At 34.7% G+C, this 17,314-nt stretch overlaps 1 protein-coding gene across 1 annotated transcript in view; it reads left to right on the forward strand.

Annotated features, from left to right (window-relative positions):
• The window catches only part of LOC105471055 (ST8 alpha-N-acetyl-neuraminide alpha-2,8-sialyltransferase 4), a 103,204-nt gene that overhangs the window by 14,386 nt on the left and 71,504 nt on the right, over positions 1-17,314 (forward strand). The window contains 1 exon segment of the mRNA XM_011723398.3: positions 4,519-4,776. Within this exon segment, the coding sequence (XP_011721700.2) occupies positions 4,519-4,776 (258 nt within the window).

The raw sequence follows: 17,314 nt of genomic DNA on the forward strand, positions 1-17,314 counted from the left end.
GGTCTTTTTTTGGTTTGTCTGTTCTTTTGAGTCATGCACAGAAAACACAACCCCCTGCTTTGAATATCGGGTAATAACTTGACCACGTACCAGGAAAACTTGTACTGGTAAAGCATGCATATTAAGCATTAGCTTTTGTTGATTCATGTTTCTCTAGATAGAGCATAGATATTAAAGCCAGTTTTCTTTCTACCTCTCTCATTTCTCAAATAATTTTGTTTGACCTGCAGTTAAACAAAAATTTCTATCAATTGTCTTCTTAGCAAAAGCATGTATGTTCTCCTTGGTGACATGGTGTTTCAGTTCAGTGTAAATACAGGAGTTTTCTATGCTTCCAGTGACATTTAGCTAATTATATTTGAATGCATTTTTTTTTCATATTTATAGTCTGAACAACAACTAGACTTAGCAAATTCACAAAGCTTTTAATTCTGCATTACATCTACAGTCTAAAAACTGTTTTCACTAGGAGATAAAAAGCTAACCTTTTCTTACCGTTTCCAGAAATTATTAAGCACTTAAGTCATAATATTATTCACTCATAGTAATTACTTTCAGTCTTTCTTGGATCCTAGAAAAGGAATCTTAACTCAGATAACTTCCCATATGTAGAAGACCTAAAACAGAAACTAAAAGTTTGGTTCGGGAATAAGAAAAAAAAACAAAACAAAAACAAAAACAAAAAACCCAGAGCCACTAAAGTTTACCTCTTTTACTTTTTACTTTGTAAAATAGCGAATTCTGAGTTTTGCCTAAACTTTTTGTGTTTTTATATTTTGATTCGTCTATGTGAGTTGGTAGTCATTTTTGTTTTGAAATCACTTTTACTATTTTTACTGCTTCAATTGAAAAAAATACTGGCGAGCCTATAACAACATTGGAAAAACACGTAATTAAAATCTGCATTTAGTAATTATTTATCTTATTAAGCATTAGTTTCTTCTAAGAGTTAGACAATATGATGTCTTTCAAAACTTTGCTTAACTCTTATAGTTCTCCTTTTAAATCATTTTTCCCTAAGAGTAAATAAAGTAAAGAGATTTAATTATACTCAGGAACTTTTTTTTTTTTTTTTTTTTTTTTTTGAGACAGAGTCTCACTCTGCCGCCCAGGCTGGAGTGCAGTGGCGCGATCTGGGCTCACTGCAAGCTCCGCCTCCAGGGTTCACGCCATTCTCCTGCCTCAGCCTCCCGAGTAGCTGGGACTACAGGCGCCCACCACTACGCCTGGCTAATTTTTTTGTATTTTTAGTACAGACGGGGTTTCACTGTGTTAGCCAGGATGGTCTCGATCTCCTGACCTCGTGATCTGCCCGCCTCAGCCTCCCAAAGTGCTGGGATTACAGGCGTGAGCCACCGCGCCTGGCTATACTCAGGAACTTAAAAGACATGTTTTACATTATTTTTGCAACTAACTTGTCTGTAACACAGCAAAGGTGCTGTTATTGGAAAGTCCCTTTTGATGTTAGTTGACTAGCATGTAAGTGTTAACTTTTTTGACCATTTCCCGTTTGGATTTCCAAGCTACAGAGTCTTTTTTCACACCAGGACCACTAATCTACTCGCTGTAAGCTTGCAAACATGCCACTTCTTGGTAGTGTACATCTTCAAATAGCTCTACAGCAACCCATTTAAATTATATTCAAAGAAAAACGATAACACCATCTAGCTTGATGATTTAACCACATCCGTGTAGTCTCTATTTTAGAGCCAGCCTTGTCATTTACACAGGAAATGAGAAATTTCTGTTGAAGTACAGGTGTCAGATATTAATTATTCACCAGACAAATAAGTGGTACTCAATAAATATATACAAAAGTCTCTGCATATTGACACTTTTGGTGCTAGTTGTTAACTTTTGTGAAAAATCATTAAGTGCTTGACATAAACACTTTTGCAGTTTCTATAATACATAAGCCCTAGGGTTTCTTATTTAAAATATAATTATCTTCTTATATAACCTGGACTTTGCTAAGATAAACTGTTATGGTGTGTCAGTGGTATTTCTATCAAATTTTGTGATTTCATTTGTAGAGTATTATATAGGCTTTCCTGTACAAACTCTACTGCTTTTAACCTGATATTCAGAATATTTGGGAAAAAATCATAAAATTATTTTTTCAACTAGCTGATGGACATATTTCTTGTTTATAAAATCAGAGCAGAGTTTTTCAATCACTTGGTTTTCTAATTAGAACAAATATTAAACTGGAACCTATTTAGAGCAAATACAAATAAAGACAACAAAAGAAAAGATATGAGTTACTTTCCTCCCTTCTTTGCTAATCATGCTTATGCCTTCTGAGTTAGAGAATTACTCTTTTGATGGAGTCAAGGGATGAGGTTATATTCTGCTCTCAGTAATAAAATTTACTAATTGTGATGAACTTAAAAAGTAAGAGCAGTAGAGGAAAAAATGTGTCCATCATATCTTAAATGTTAAAATAATGCCATTATTGTTATTACTTTGAAAATACAAGCTTGCACTAACAGCACTTTAGTAAATAATATCCAATTTCCAACCTAGGTGTAGAGTTTTCTTAAATTGTTTCTTGCTGTTATTATGTTGTATATCCCCTATTATGTTGGATACCCCTAGAATCAAACAATTCCAGACTTTTGTAGACCAGGTTCATAATTTGAGCTAAACACAACCCCCTGCTTTGAATATCAGGTAATAACTTGACCACATAGTAGGAAAACTTGTACTGGTAAAGCATGCATATTAAGCATTAGATTTTGTTGATTCATGTTTCTCTAGAGCTGAGATGTTAAAGCCATAAATATATATATATATGTGTGTGTGTGTGTGTGTGTGTGTGTGTGTATATATACACATATGTGTGTGTGTGTGTGTGTATATATATACACACTTTTTTTTTCCTTAAAACCTACTAGGGTCCCGGACTCTTCCCTTCTTGTTAGTTCCAGGTATAAATAACCTCATCCAGTGATTTCTTCTGCTCACTGTTCTTAAGCCTTCGAACTCTCCTCTAAGTACTCTGACCTATCCTTCCCTCCTCTCAATTTAATGGCAGCTACCCTTAAGTCATTTGAATCTATGGACTTATATGGGAAGGCAATATCCCTTTTGCTGCCGGGATGGCTCCAATTTATAGTGGTATCTCTTGCTAATTGGGGTTACAGAAACATTTAAAAGGTCCCAATCAATAGACTCTCACACAGTTCAGATTACAGGCACTGCTAGATATGTATTCTCTTTTATCTCAGCCTGCAAGTTAGTTGGCTATTTTATGCCTGACTTCACCTCTTTTAGTGCCTTGCTAAAAGGAGAAACTAACATAAACCAACATACAGACACATTTTAAACAATTATCTAAGAACAACATATTTATTAGATGTATGGCACAACTTCCCAATTATTGCAGACAGCATTTGTATCAGGTGCTTTTCTATATCATGCCAAGGATCATCAGTTCTCCAGCCAGCCATATATATGTATAGTATAATAATTATACATATATAGGATGTATATATATGTGTGTATATATATAAAAAAATCATTTTCCATCATCTATCTAAGCATATGCATATATTTATGTTCATGTAGCTCTCAATCTGTTATCAATTTATATATTAGGTATGGGTTGGCTAAGTATCGACCAAAAAAGTAACTTTAAAATTTAGTGGCCAAACAAGTAGGAAATTTCTTTATTTCTCACATAAACTCACATGATCCACTCATATCCTATTTAATTAAGAAAACTAACTTGCATGACCCAGCTGAGCTCTACTTGGGTTTTGAGACTTGATGAGCATCCATGTGACCAGGTAAAACTTAGAAGGTTCAAATATTAGAAGGAAAAAGAGAAGAAAGGAAACTAAGGAACAATTAGCTACCTCTGCCACACACAGTCCAATGTTCTATCTATTCATTTTGTCTTTGAAGTATCCATCTTACTTCCTGGACTCTTGATCTTAGAGAAAAAGTTGCATATATATTTATTGCTATAGTTTTAATTCTTCTTTAGATAATTATAATATACATATCATATGTATAAATGTATATAAGTTTGAGAAGTTCATTCCTTTTAATAGCATTAACTGTGATACAATCAAAAACAATCTCAAATTATTTCTCTCCACCTTAACTAGATGATATTAAACAACATTTATGACTATCAAAATAGGCTGAAGCTAGCAGAATAACTATTCAAAGTCAAGTCATGGCAACTATGTTCTACTTAATATACCAATTTTTCTATATATTTTGATAATTGGAGTACTTTTTATAACTCCACAAATAGATGTATATACTATATCTATGTACACAGTCATGAAGAATCTGTGCAAATGATTTTTAAAATTTTATTTCTTATAGAATCAACTTAATTCATTGGTTTAATCACCACCTAAGATTCATAGCTTACCGATTTGGTAATCTAAGATTAATAGTTTGCCAATTTGTATTTCTTCTTATGTTACTTTTTAAATGACACCACCAGTTCTTGGATATGCTGATGGTAATATAAAAACTTTGCTTGTATTTCAAACACAGGAAGAACATACTTCGTTTCTTAGATGCAGAACGAGATGTCTCAGTGGTCAAGAGCAGTTTTAAGCCTGGTGATGTCATACACTATGTGCTTGATAGGCGCCGGACACTAAATATTTCTCATGATCTACATAGCCTCCTACCTGAAGTTTCACCAATGAAGAATCGCAGGTTTAAGACCTGTGCTGTTGTTGGAAATTCTGGCATTCTGCTAGACAGTGAATGTGGAAAGGAGATTGACAGTCACAATTTTGTAATAAGGTGAGTTTTCTTCTGTTTTTTGAGATTGTAAGTTTTTCAAAGACATTTTACTTGGGGATGGAAAACTGTTAGAAAATTTTAAAGTACTACTAAAAGCTCAAACAAATATTTGTCTATGATATCCTTTTCTGTGTAACATTTAAATTATATTTACCCTGGAAGAGAATATTATAATTATTGCATAGTTGAAAGAAAAAGTGATCTCATCACAGCAACAAGATTCACACAGCTTTTTTTGGTGAGGGGGGAGGCAAATGGCAATTTTATTAAATTTAATATTCCACACAAACTTTTTTCTTAGTATCTCTTCTTCATATTCTATAGTTTTGTGTGATTGTATTTGGTGTATAAAGATTATCAATATTACTATGGAATGATGTAATAGATTTATGTTAATGTTACTTTTTATTAATAATTATCTAAGAGATAGTAAGAACATAGTTTAACAAGTTTATATTTGATATCCTGAGCCATATTTCTTTAATTTCTCTTTATATGTGATATTTGTGTATGTTAGTATGTTTGAGTTTTATGGTTTTCTTACATAATTAAGCATGCATGTTTGTTTTTCATTAATGGTTAAAAGACATTTGATGAATTGTGTGTTTGATTAATCTATTAACTGAAAAAACTCAACAGTAGAAATGGAATTATAATCATATCATAAATGTAAGCAGTTTTTAATGGTCAATTTTTATATCTGTACAGTTTTTTTGGATTGTTTTAGTTCCTTAGAAAAATTAGCTAAATGAATGAAACATGGATATTGAAATATGAAATAGTACAATTTAAAGATGGAAGAAAAGTATGCTGAGTTGACATGTTGAAAAACACAGTCTCTTGAAGATATGCTGGAATATATTATTTTTGAATATTTTGAATATTTTTTGAATATTTTTGAAATAAAGTCTTAAAAGGAAAGATAACTAATTATGTATGTATTAAATCATAAATAGGCAACTACTTTAAAAAAAAAAAAGTCATGAAAAATCACACCCAAGCATTATCAAGTGAAGAAAATGCGTAACAGCAAATAAAACTGCAAACATTTTTCCTTATTATCTTTCCTTTTCTCTCTTTGGTGCAGGGTCAGAGATTAATGTGAAATCAATTTAGCCTTTTAAAACTTGAACTCTTACACTAATTAGACTATGAGAGAAACCTTGTGAACAAGTAGATATAAACAAAGACAATTGTATAGAAAGAGGATGTAAAAAATTTGATGAGGGAATGGCAATGGAAGTGGAAATCAGGAGCTTCAAATGTTGAAGTCTATGCAAAGTATAGCTGGGAAAAAATGTAAGGCCTCTAGAATTTCTGATGTGACTAAATCATAAGGTAGGTAAAATAAAGAAGTAACGATGTCAAGGCATAATCAAAATTGTTGCAATGTAAGGATTTCAGCAATCACAATAGGGAATTTTGAAAGGTGATAATACTGAAGGAAAGTAGAGTCTAAATGACTTCTTATTTCTGCATCCCTCTAAACTTTGACACTGGGGGCCAAGTTGTTAGATTTAGCCCCAGCTGTGACTCTGAAATGAAGACTGCTTTTACATGTGGGTAATGTTAGAGGCCTGATGACAGTAGTCCCCAAAGTTTACGTCATTTCCTTATTGCTTCCTGATCTGGCTTTGTTACTCCAGTTTCTATTGACTGGGATTTTGCATTATTCCAATTCCTAAACTACTGAGTTCTTATCTCATGTGGAATTGTGTGTCCAATAAGTAGGTTCCTACACTCTTTCTCTGTCTTAAGAGTGGCTGGTGACCAACCTTGCTTTATACTACCACCTTTCATTTTCACTTTTCCTGCCTTCAATTTCTAGAAGTTATACAGCCTGCACTATATCTCACTTCCCTGTAATTGGCTATGGCAAGCCTATAGGTTTCCAGATTTCTGGGATGTGGTCAACCTGTGAATAAAATTCTGATCTCAAAAAATCTTTCTGTCCACCCCTCTTATTCTAAAATTGAAGACTATTTTCTCTTTTACTGGCCAAGCAACAACTGGCCACTTGATAGTATTGCTTTCACAATTCTACTATGGACTACTGGACATTTAGATCACTACCAAGCTACTCTGGTGCTACTTCAGCAAAATGCCTAGAACTTGATATTGTACATATACTTTCTCTTCCTTTTATGTTTTAGGCACGTAATTTCATGCCTACTTTTTAGATTTAAAACCCTATAATCTGCCGTATACTAATGCACTCCAACTTCAATTTGGAATATTCTTTGATCATTCCTATAGTAACCCAACTCCAGTGATGTTCAGTAAACTGGTTTAACTGTTTTTACCCCATATTCTGTGACTCCTAGATTCTTTATCTACCTTATTACTAACTATCAGATGAATTTGAATGTCTGTTCTCAGTTTCTTGTCCTCTATTGTCAATCAACAGATCTACTTTTCTAGCAGAATATCATTAGCACTTCCTTAAGTGGTCCGTTTTCATGCTGTTTATAAGGGCATACCTGAGACTGGGAAGAAAAAGAGGTTGAATTGGACTTACAGTTCCACATGGCTGGGAGGCTTCAGAATCATGGTGGGAGGTAAAAGGCACTTCTTACATGGCAGCAGCAAGAGAAAATGAGGGAGATGCAAAAGCAGAAACCCATGATAAATCCATCAGATCTCGTAAGACTTGTTCACTACCATGAGAACAGTATGGGGAAAACTGTCCCCATTATTCAAATTATCTCCCACCAGTCTCTCCTACAATACATGGGGATTATGGGAGTACAATTTGAGATGAGATTTAGGTGGGGACACAGCCAAACCATATCATTCCACCCCAGCCCCTCCAAATCTCATGTCCTCACATTTCAAAACCAATCATGCCTTCCCAACAGTCCCTCAAAGTCTTGACTCATTTCAGAATTAACCCAAAAGTCCACAGTCCAAAGTTCCATCTGAGACAAGGCAAGTCCCTTATGCCTATGAGCCTGTAAAATCAAAAGCAAGCTAGTTCCTAGATACGATGGGAGTACAGTTATTGGGTAAATACAGCCATTCTAAATGGGAGAAATTGGCCAAAGCAAAAAGGTTACAGGGCCCATGCCAGTCCAAAATCCAGTGGGGCAGTCAAATTTTAAAGCTCCAAAATGATCTCTTTTGATGCCAGGTCTCACATCTAGGTCACGCTGATGCAAGAGAGGGTTTCCCATGGTCTTGGGCAGCTCAGTCCCTGTGACTTTGCAGGATATACCTTCCCACCTAGTTTCTTTCACGTGCTAGCATTGAGTGCAGTTTTTCCAGGCAAAGGGTGCAAGCTGTCTGTGGATCTACCATTCTGGGGTCTGAAGGATGGTGGCCCTCTTCTCACAGCTCTGCTAGGCAGTGCCCCAGTAGGGATTGTATAGGGGGGTGCTCCAACCTCACATTTCCCTTTCACACTGCCCTTGCAGAGGTTATCTATGAGCACCCCGCCCCTGCAGCAAACTTCTGCCTAGGCATCTAGGCATTTCCATACATTTTCAGAAATCTAGGCCCAGGTTCCCAAACCCGAATTCTTCAGTTCTGTGCACTCACAGGCTCAACACCAAACGGGAGCTGCAAAGGCTTGGAGCTTACACCCTCTGAAGCCACAGCCTGAGCTCTACATTGGCCCCTTTCAGCCATGGCTGGAGCAGCTGGGATGCAGTGCACCAAGTCCCTAGGCTGCATACAGGGATCCTAGGCCCAGCCCATGATACCATTTTCTCCTAGGTCTCCAGGTCTGTGATGGGAGGGGCTGCTGTGAAGACCTCTGACATGCCTTGGAGACATTTTCCCCATTGTCTTAGGGATTAACATTCGGCTCCTCATTACTTATGAAAAACTCTGCAACCAGCTTGAATTTCTCCCCAGAAAATGGGTTTTTCTTTTCCATCACATTGTCAGGCTGCAAATTTTCCAAACTTTTATTTTATTCAGTTTCCCTTATAAAACTGAGTGCCTTTAACACCACCCAAGTCACCTCTTGAATGCTTTACTGCTTAGAAATTTCTTCTGCCAGATACCCTAAATCATTTCTCTCAAGTTCAAAGCTCCACGAATCTCTAGGGCAGGGGCAAAATGCCACCAGTCTTTTTGCTAAAACATAAAAAGGGTCACCTTTGCTCCAGTTCCCAACAAGTTCCTCATCTCCATCTGAGACCACCTCAGCCTGGACCTTATTATCCATAATGCTATCAGGCTTTTGATCAATGCCATTCCACAGTCTCTAGGAAGTTTCAAACTTTCCCACATTTTCCTGTCTTGTTCTGAGCCCTCCAGACTGTTCCAACCTCTGCCTGTTACACAGTTCCAAAGTAGCTTTCACATTTTGGGGTATTTTTTTCAGAAACACCTCACTCTACTGGTACTAATTTACTGTATTAGTTTGTATTCATGCTGCTGATAAAGACATACCCGAGACTGGGAAGAAAAAGAGGTCTAATTGGACTTACAATTCCACATGGCTGGAGAGACCTCAGAATCATGGCGGGAGGTGGAGGTAAAAGGCCCTTCTTACATGATGGTGGCAAGAAAAACTGGGGAAGATGCAAAAGCGGAAACCCCTGATAAAACCATCAGATCTCATGAGACTTGCTCACTACCATGAGAACATTGTGGGTGAAGCCATCCCCATGATTCAAATTATCTACCACCAGGACCCTCCAACAATACATGGGAATTATGGGAATACTATTCAAGATGAGATTTGGGTGGGGACCCAGCTAAACTATATCAAGTGAGAATCTCATGGAGTCAACAGTTGTATTTTGACCTTATACTTTTTCTGCATGCAATGTGTGCTTTACTTTCTTTCAAATTTCATGAGTATTATAAAATTTATATACATCCAAACTTTAAAAGGTAAAATTCCTTGCCTAGATAACTAGTAATATTAACTAGTGTGAAAAAAATTCTTTTAAAGCTTTGAGAATAATGTTGAAATAGTTAACAAACTAGAATTTTCTCTTATTGGTAGTTTCCAGGTGCTTTCTCTTCCCAGAGAACAGATGACCTCAGATGAACTAAAATGAGAGGTATTATATAAGAATATACGCCACACAAAATACTAACTTTCTCAATTCAAAGTAGACTTATCTCTATACTTTGTAATACAAGAGTTCTTTGACAATTCAAACAGAGTTGATAAACTTAAAAAACAAGACAGGCTTGCTGTAGTTTTAATTTATATTTTTGAATTTGGAACATCACCGTGGATTTTTCAAACGCATTTCTGTAAATCTACAACCTACTTCAGTCTACCTCCCACTGTTGGTGACTTTCCTACATGAGTCTTACCTGCATACAAAATCAGAAATTTTAGAGTGGAGCAAGAATCTGCATCTTTGAAAAGCATATATATGGGGAGTTGACACTTAATTCACTATAAGGTAGAAGTTTAGTGAATGTAGATATATGTGTTTTATGTATATCTAACTCACATAACTAAGTCTTAGAGTGTCAGATTCATATACACACCCACCGGCACATACAAATATCATATTTAATTATTGTATGGTAAATATGAATGAGAAAAATTGAAATTAGTATAAAAGTGCCTTGACCCCTTTTTCTTCTTAGCATTATATCACCAATTAATCAGCAAATTCTATAGATATTACCTTCAAAATATATCAGGAGTCAAATGATTTATCATAACGTCCACTGCTGTCACCCTGGTAAAAGCCAACATCATCTCTTGATTAGAATTCTCCAATAGTTCCCTAACTGATTGCCTGGTTGCATTCTTGCTTCCTGTCCCCAAAGCCAAAGTCACTCTTTATCATAAAACAGCTTCTTACCACACTCTATAAAGTACTAATATCTTGCCAGTAACAATAAATGAGGTAATCTGAAGCTTCAGGGACAGACGATGTTCCTGCCAGTCATTTTCCCTGAAACCCTCTTTCCCACATACCTATGGGTGGTTTCACCCCCCATTTGGGGGAAAGGATGAGGGTCTATGCTTGTACAGAATATCCTCTGCAAGTCTTCCCTGACTGTAATATCAGAAACACTCCCTACCACTATCACCATCTTTCTCACTATCTCTTTACCCTTCCATTTATGTATTTATTTTTGCATTGTATGTTTATTTCTTTATTGTTTATCTTTTCAACTAGAATATGCAAGACCAGTTTTGCCTGCATTTAATCATTTTTTAATCTCAGACCCTGGCGAAGAGTCTGACATATTTATATATTCCATAAATATTTGCTAGAGGTAAGCGAGAAGGCATGTAGTAAGAAAGAAAGGAAGTAAGGGAGGGAAGGAGGAAGGAAGTAAAGGAGAGAGGGAGGGAGAGGAGCGAGAAAAGTGTTCTATCAAGGTCTTCCATCATCCATTCCACCTTGCATGAATGATAATCCCTTATATAATCTTCAGTATTACCATAATAATGTACTTGGTTGTCTGGGATGAGTGGCTGTCACATCATCTCATCCAAAACTACAGCTCATCTAGTCATCATCTCCTCTAAAACCTTAGGCGACCAAGTTTCAGAGCAGGATGCAAATTCTTCCTACAGTAAATGCAGAAGCTATCTTACTCTGTCTTTCATAGAGTAATATATATTGGGCATCTGTTGCTTGCCTTTTAGCCCACCATCTCACCAAGCAAAACATGAGGATCTCTGCTTTGAGTGCCTCTTCATTTTCTCATATTAACATAGTTTTAAACTTACAGTATATAGTTATAATTCCAAATGTATAGAATGTATCTTATGAAACAATTGGCATGAAGTTGAATTTACATAAACTCAGTGTCTTACAACCTAGAGAAATGTTGTAGGGTAGAGGCTACTTTACATGTGCACATCTGAAATCTTTTTGTAACCAGTTTTGTTTTTCTAAATTATCGTCATCTCTATTATATTATTCCTTTAAAGATACAACATCTCTATTATTTCTTTAAAGATAAAACATTCCTTTATATTTTATTTAAAGATGATAATAAACTTGAGGGCAAATCTATTGGGCTATATAAATTCAAAATTTATGAGTTTAATTTTCAAGAAAAATTCTAAACCTTTCTCTATAAACTTGCAATGTAGAAATGAGTTGAATAGCCATAGAACTTACTGATTTGTGCTTGAAAATTAGTAAATAGCAGAGTACACTTAGAACTAGGAGTTTAGGAGTGTCTTGATATTTTTAGCAGCTATGATTATTTTTAAAAAACTATTTAATAAGAACTAAATAGTGACCAATTCAAGTTCATAATTGTATTCCAGACTTATCAAGAAGTATAGAAAGGTAAAGATAAGCATCTTAATGAAGGCACAGAAATTATCACCGTGATCATTTTTTATTTTTTCTATGTTTTTACTACTTTCCAAAAATAGAGGTTAGAATGTTGTAGATTGAATTATTTGCTAGGGCTATACTGTCTTTCACGGAGTAAGGGATTACAGATTTGGCATCTGTTGTTTGCATTTTGCCTCACCATCTCACCAAGCAAAACATGTGGCACTGCTTACCACATAATCTAATCTACAATATTCTACAACAAAATTTCTGATTTACCACAAAAAAATCAGATTTTCTAATGAACATTTTCGAATGTATCTACATTTTAGAAACAATATCTACAGAAAAATCTTTTGTTACTTAATAGCTAGCTGAGAAATTCATTCGCTTGAGTTTATCATTTTATTATGAAATTGTATGTGATCACTTACTGTATTCTACAGTGTTTAATTGTGGAGATATTTGAAAAGTTTTCTCAGTACCTATGAGCTGAAAAATATATTCCTTTATTGTAGGAAGCAATAAGCAAAACACTGATAGCTGGTCATTATTAAGTAGTTGGTGTTTGTATCAAAGTTCAATTAGCACTTAAGAGTCATCATTACGAACAAAAAATGAGCAAAAGTAATGCCTGGGAATAAAAACTTTGCAGCCCAGCACAATGGCTCATGTCTGTAATCCCAGCACTTTGGGAGGCTGAGGTAGGCGGATCACTTGAGGTCCGGAGTTCGAGACCAACCTCAGCCTGACCAACATGGAGAAATCACATCTCTTCTAAAAATACAAAATTAGCTAGGTGTGTTGGTGCATGCCTGTAATCCTAGCTACTTGGGAGGCTGAGGTAGGAGAATCTTTTGAACCCGGGAGACTGATGCTACGATCAGAGATCACTCCCTTGCACCCTTGTACTCCAGCCTAGGTAACAAGAGTGAAACTCCATTAAAAAATAAATAAATAACTTTGTCACTTCTGAATAAAGATTGTCACTACTTGCCAAGAGGCATGCAACCTCATTTTTCTCATTTTATTTATTAGGCCACTCCTAAGAATATATTCTTCAAACCATCAAGCCGAAAAATGAGGTGCTATATCTGGCAATATTAATGATGAACCAAACTGTCCCAGCGCTTAAACTCCCTGTAAGTTAGATCCTTTTCAAAGGTTCATTAATAGTCATCTGAATATCTGAAATCAAGTCATTATTTGAGGCATAGTAAAGAAGGAAGAGTAAAACAGAATCCAATGCCAACCAGTTTTCCTAAAGACAGAAGTTAATTTCAGCTCACAAATGTCAATTTGTAATTGATAGCTGGAGAGTGTGACCGTAAGTAATTTAAATATAGAGTATATGAAACAAAAATCAGAGACTATTTTGGTAATAATTTTAATAATAGAAGCTCTCCAAAATCACGCGTAAGTGTTCAACCGATAGATTTTGGATTATTTCTTCTGGTACTACCTTTTCCCTTAGTATGATATCTATTTTCTATTTTGAAGGTCATATCGTGCTACCTCTTAACATTCTTAGATTTATAATAACCCTTGAAAATACAAAATTATAATCTGACTTATGAACATAAACAAACCAGTCACTTCATTGTGGACACAAGATCTTCAATGACCTGTTGTCATACCAGACTTCCATTCTTCCTTACAACTCTTGTTCCTCTTGCTGCCTTCTGACTCATTATTTGTGTAACAAATACATTTCCTTCCCCAAGTGTGTGTGTAGCCCTTTGTTACTACAAATGTGTCTCCTCTACCGTAGAAGGTACGGAGAATTTTTGCTTCAAATTTAATCAATCCTCATTATTCTTCCTTGAAACAGTTTCCTAGCCACATTGAACTGGTTAAAATTATTACAAAATTTTAGTAATAATTTTTAGGATCTCTAGAATTTTTTATTATCCTGGAGATGTGTATGTATCTGCGTAGCTGTAGACCTAATTGATTCGTTGGATGGTTGGTTTTATAGTCTGTGTTTCCAGTTTTTTGTTTCTTACTTTTCCTTTAACATAGTAAGTTTGTTGAAAGAGAGAGGGAGAGATAAATTATACCTGGTCTACTTGCAGTGGTCACTAATTAGTGCAGTAACTCCTTAAGGCTAAGATTTACCCACGTATTATACTCAAGTTGACCTCTAACTTTATAAACCAAGATAGTCTCTTAGTGGAGGTTTGTATCATTAATTAATCAATTAGGTTAAATAATGGTTTTAGTGGGGTATTTCAAAAAAAGGGAGTCCTGGTCAATATCATTACATGATGCTTAAAGTTAAAAAAAACAAAAACAGATAAAAATAGGAAAATAAATTAAAACTCAATTTTCATTGCCTACTGAGTGACTCAACATTGAACTAATTTCTAAAATTTAGGTCTCATGTACATATATACCTAAATAACAGAAAAATAATCATAAGAGTAAAATTCTTATTTCTTAACAAAAATGTCTAAAAGCAAAATTTACGTAAGAATTTTAAATACACTGCGATCAATGTTTTTGTATGTGAAACCCTAAAAACACCTAGTGTTTTTACAAGATTCCTTAAATAGCAAATGCCATGTTTCAAGGAAAGAAGATTGGCTAAGATAGAAAAACAAAGGAAGCCAGTCATTGACTAGGTTAAAGATATCTTCTTGTCCTACAGTCCCCTCTCATAAGAAAGATTTGTAAAAAATGATAACGTCCTCGTAATATTAAGATTTAATCATATGATTATAGACAAGCAAAATTTTGACAAATTTGGTTGGGCATTGATGTGCCATTTAAAATATACCATTTCTCACCTGTTTGAGAAAACAAGCAAATGGGAGCATAAGAGAAAATACTGTTTTGATATTATTCCTTAGACCTATCTCTTCAAAGATTGATAGGAATTCTGAATACCCTCAATGCGCTATCTTAAAACTACAGAAAATGATGATTTTCCCCTATGGGATTCTGTACAAAAGAATGTTCATTTACATATATAATTCAATCTCTCATATTCTCTTTTTCATCTCTGGGATAATTTATTTTATCCTTCAAATAACATCTGTATTTCTGGTATTGTTAAGTACAGAGGAGTATAGTTTTAGGCTTTATATATTTGTTTTAATAACCTAATAAGAGAAAAATTCCAAATAATCAGTTGACTAATGCTACACTTCTAATATCAATAGTAATGATGTGTGCAGAAGAAGGTAAACTATATGTGATTTTAAAATTGTAAAACACTAAAACACTACTTGATATTACTGCTTTTAACATTAGTAAATTGAGGAACCTGTAGAACTAGTTCCCTAAAATTTGTCTCAACCAGAGTCCATTTTAATGAAAAGTCTATCAACTGAAATACATTGGTTGTATATTTTTCTTGTAAACATTTAAAGAGAAAATTACCTTCTAAAAGATAAACATTAAGTTTATTTTATCAAAGGAACTAACACTTGTTACATTATTTTATCTATACAATAACATTTCATGAGTACCAACCAAGAGCCAGTCATGAACAGTGCCCAATTACAGAAATGAACATCTACATTCATTCTTTTTGTTTTTTGCCATGAGGACTTTTCCCACTTATTTTATCTATTAATTTCAGGGGACTTTTAAGGTATTAATTAACATGTTAAATACGTTCTTCCAGAGGTCATCCTTAATACAAAACAAAACCTCCTAAAAAGTTATGAAATTAGCTACATTATCTTGCAAGATACTCATATTATGAGTATTCCAATTCAAAGGATCTAGAATTTTACAACAAAGTGATATAAATAAGAATGTAAAACAAAATCTATTATACAAAGTCAAGAGCAAAAAATCAACTCTAGAGAAACTATAACAGCAATGAGATTTCTTATGTTATGTTGTTCAAGAGTATTACATTTATCCTATCTGGTTATACACCACAGAAGATGTCCAGCTACCAATACAATGAATGCATCAAAACATTTGTAAATGACTACACCTTAATAGGGGACAAAGTCAAACACAAGCATCTGTTAAACATACGTTTAGCAGTAGAATATTATCTCTAAAAGCACCACATTGAAAGATTTTCGATCGGAATCTTTAAAAAATGTTTTGAAAATATTATCTTAGGTACACTGGAGAGTGTTTCTTTTTTATTTTATTTTTTATACATTCATTCTTAAAGGACAGCTGGTGCCGTGTGGGGTGAGGAATAATCACTACAATTCAGAATCTCCAAAGACACATAATACATTTAAAATATTTGACTATGGCCAGGTTTATTATTTCCAATAATGCAGAGGACTAATAGAATGTTTGAAAGAGAAGTTAAGGTATGCTTCCAATGCTGAATGAAGTGTTCCCACTCAGAACTTTATCTGAAGTCTTTGAGATATTTCAGGATAACTAATTAGTTACTAATCTTTAGATATCACACATAATAAATTTTAAGAAGAAATCATTAGTAACTTTAAAGTTTTAGTTAAGTGCCATAAGCTGTCTGACATTCTGCTACACACCAACCAGAACACCGCCAACATCTACATATCTTATATGATTAACTATTAACAGACTCAGTCATCATCATAAGGGGCTGAAAAATATTCAACTGACTAAAACCATGGCGGTTTCTACCATACCTGTACTGTAGAATACTTTGACCCACTTTGAGATTTTACATACAGTTCATGGGATAGTCTATTACCATATCTGAGCGGAATTTAACTTAAATAACCCTTTTTAACGCCACAAAAAGTGGAATAATGATGAGTAGAATCTTTATTAAGTTAAATAAAAACTGGTAAGCATTAGAAAAATTGTCCAATTGATATATATTTTTTTAATTTTGCACTTGGATTGTCTAATGTGCTAAATACCATATAAACATAGAGATAGATAGACGATAAACAGAGATAACAGATAGAAGCTGGGCACAGTGGCTCATACCTGTTATCCCAGCACTTTGTGAGGCCTAGGTGGGAAGACTGCTTGATTCCAGGAGTTTGAGAACAGCCTTGGCAACATGATGAAACTCCATCTCTACAAAAAATTTAAAAATTAGCCAGGTGTAGTGGTATGTGCCTGTAGTCTCAGCTACTCGGGAGACTGAGGTGAGAGGAACACTTGACCCCAGGAGGTTGAGGCTACAGTGAGCCATGATGGTGTCCTACAAAATCCTTGCCTCAAGTTTACCCCCACCATGTATACTTATTTATCGAAAAGTGTGCTGTAAAATTTCAAGAATTGAGAGTTTGAAAGATTACACATATCATTTATATATCACCATAGGTAAAGGAACACAAGTTTAGAAAGATCCCCTCATACAATCTGTATAAATTGTCTTTTGAAACTTTTCT

The sequence above is a fragment of the Macaca nemestrina genome, chromosome 6, assembly GCF_043159975.1.
Source record: "Macaca nemestrina isolate mMacNem1 chromosome 6, mMacNem.hap1, whole genome shotgun sequence".
Classification (NCBI taxonomy): Eukaryota; Metazoa; Chordata; class Mammalia; order Primates; family Cercopithecidae; genus Macaca; species Macaca nemestrina.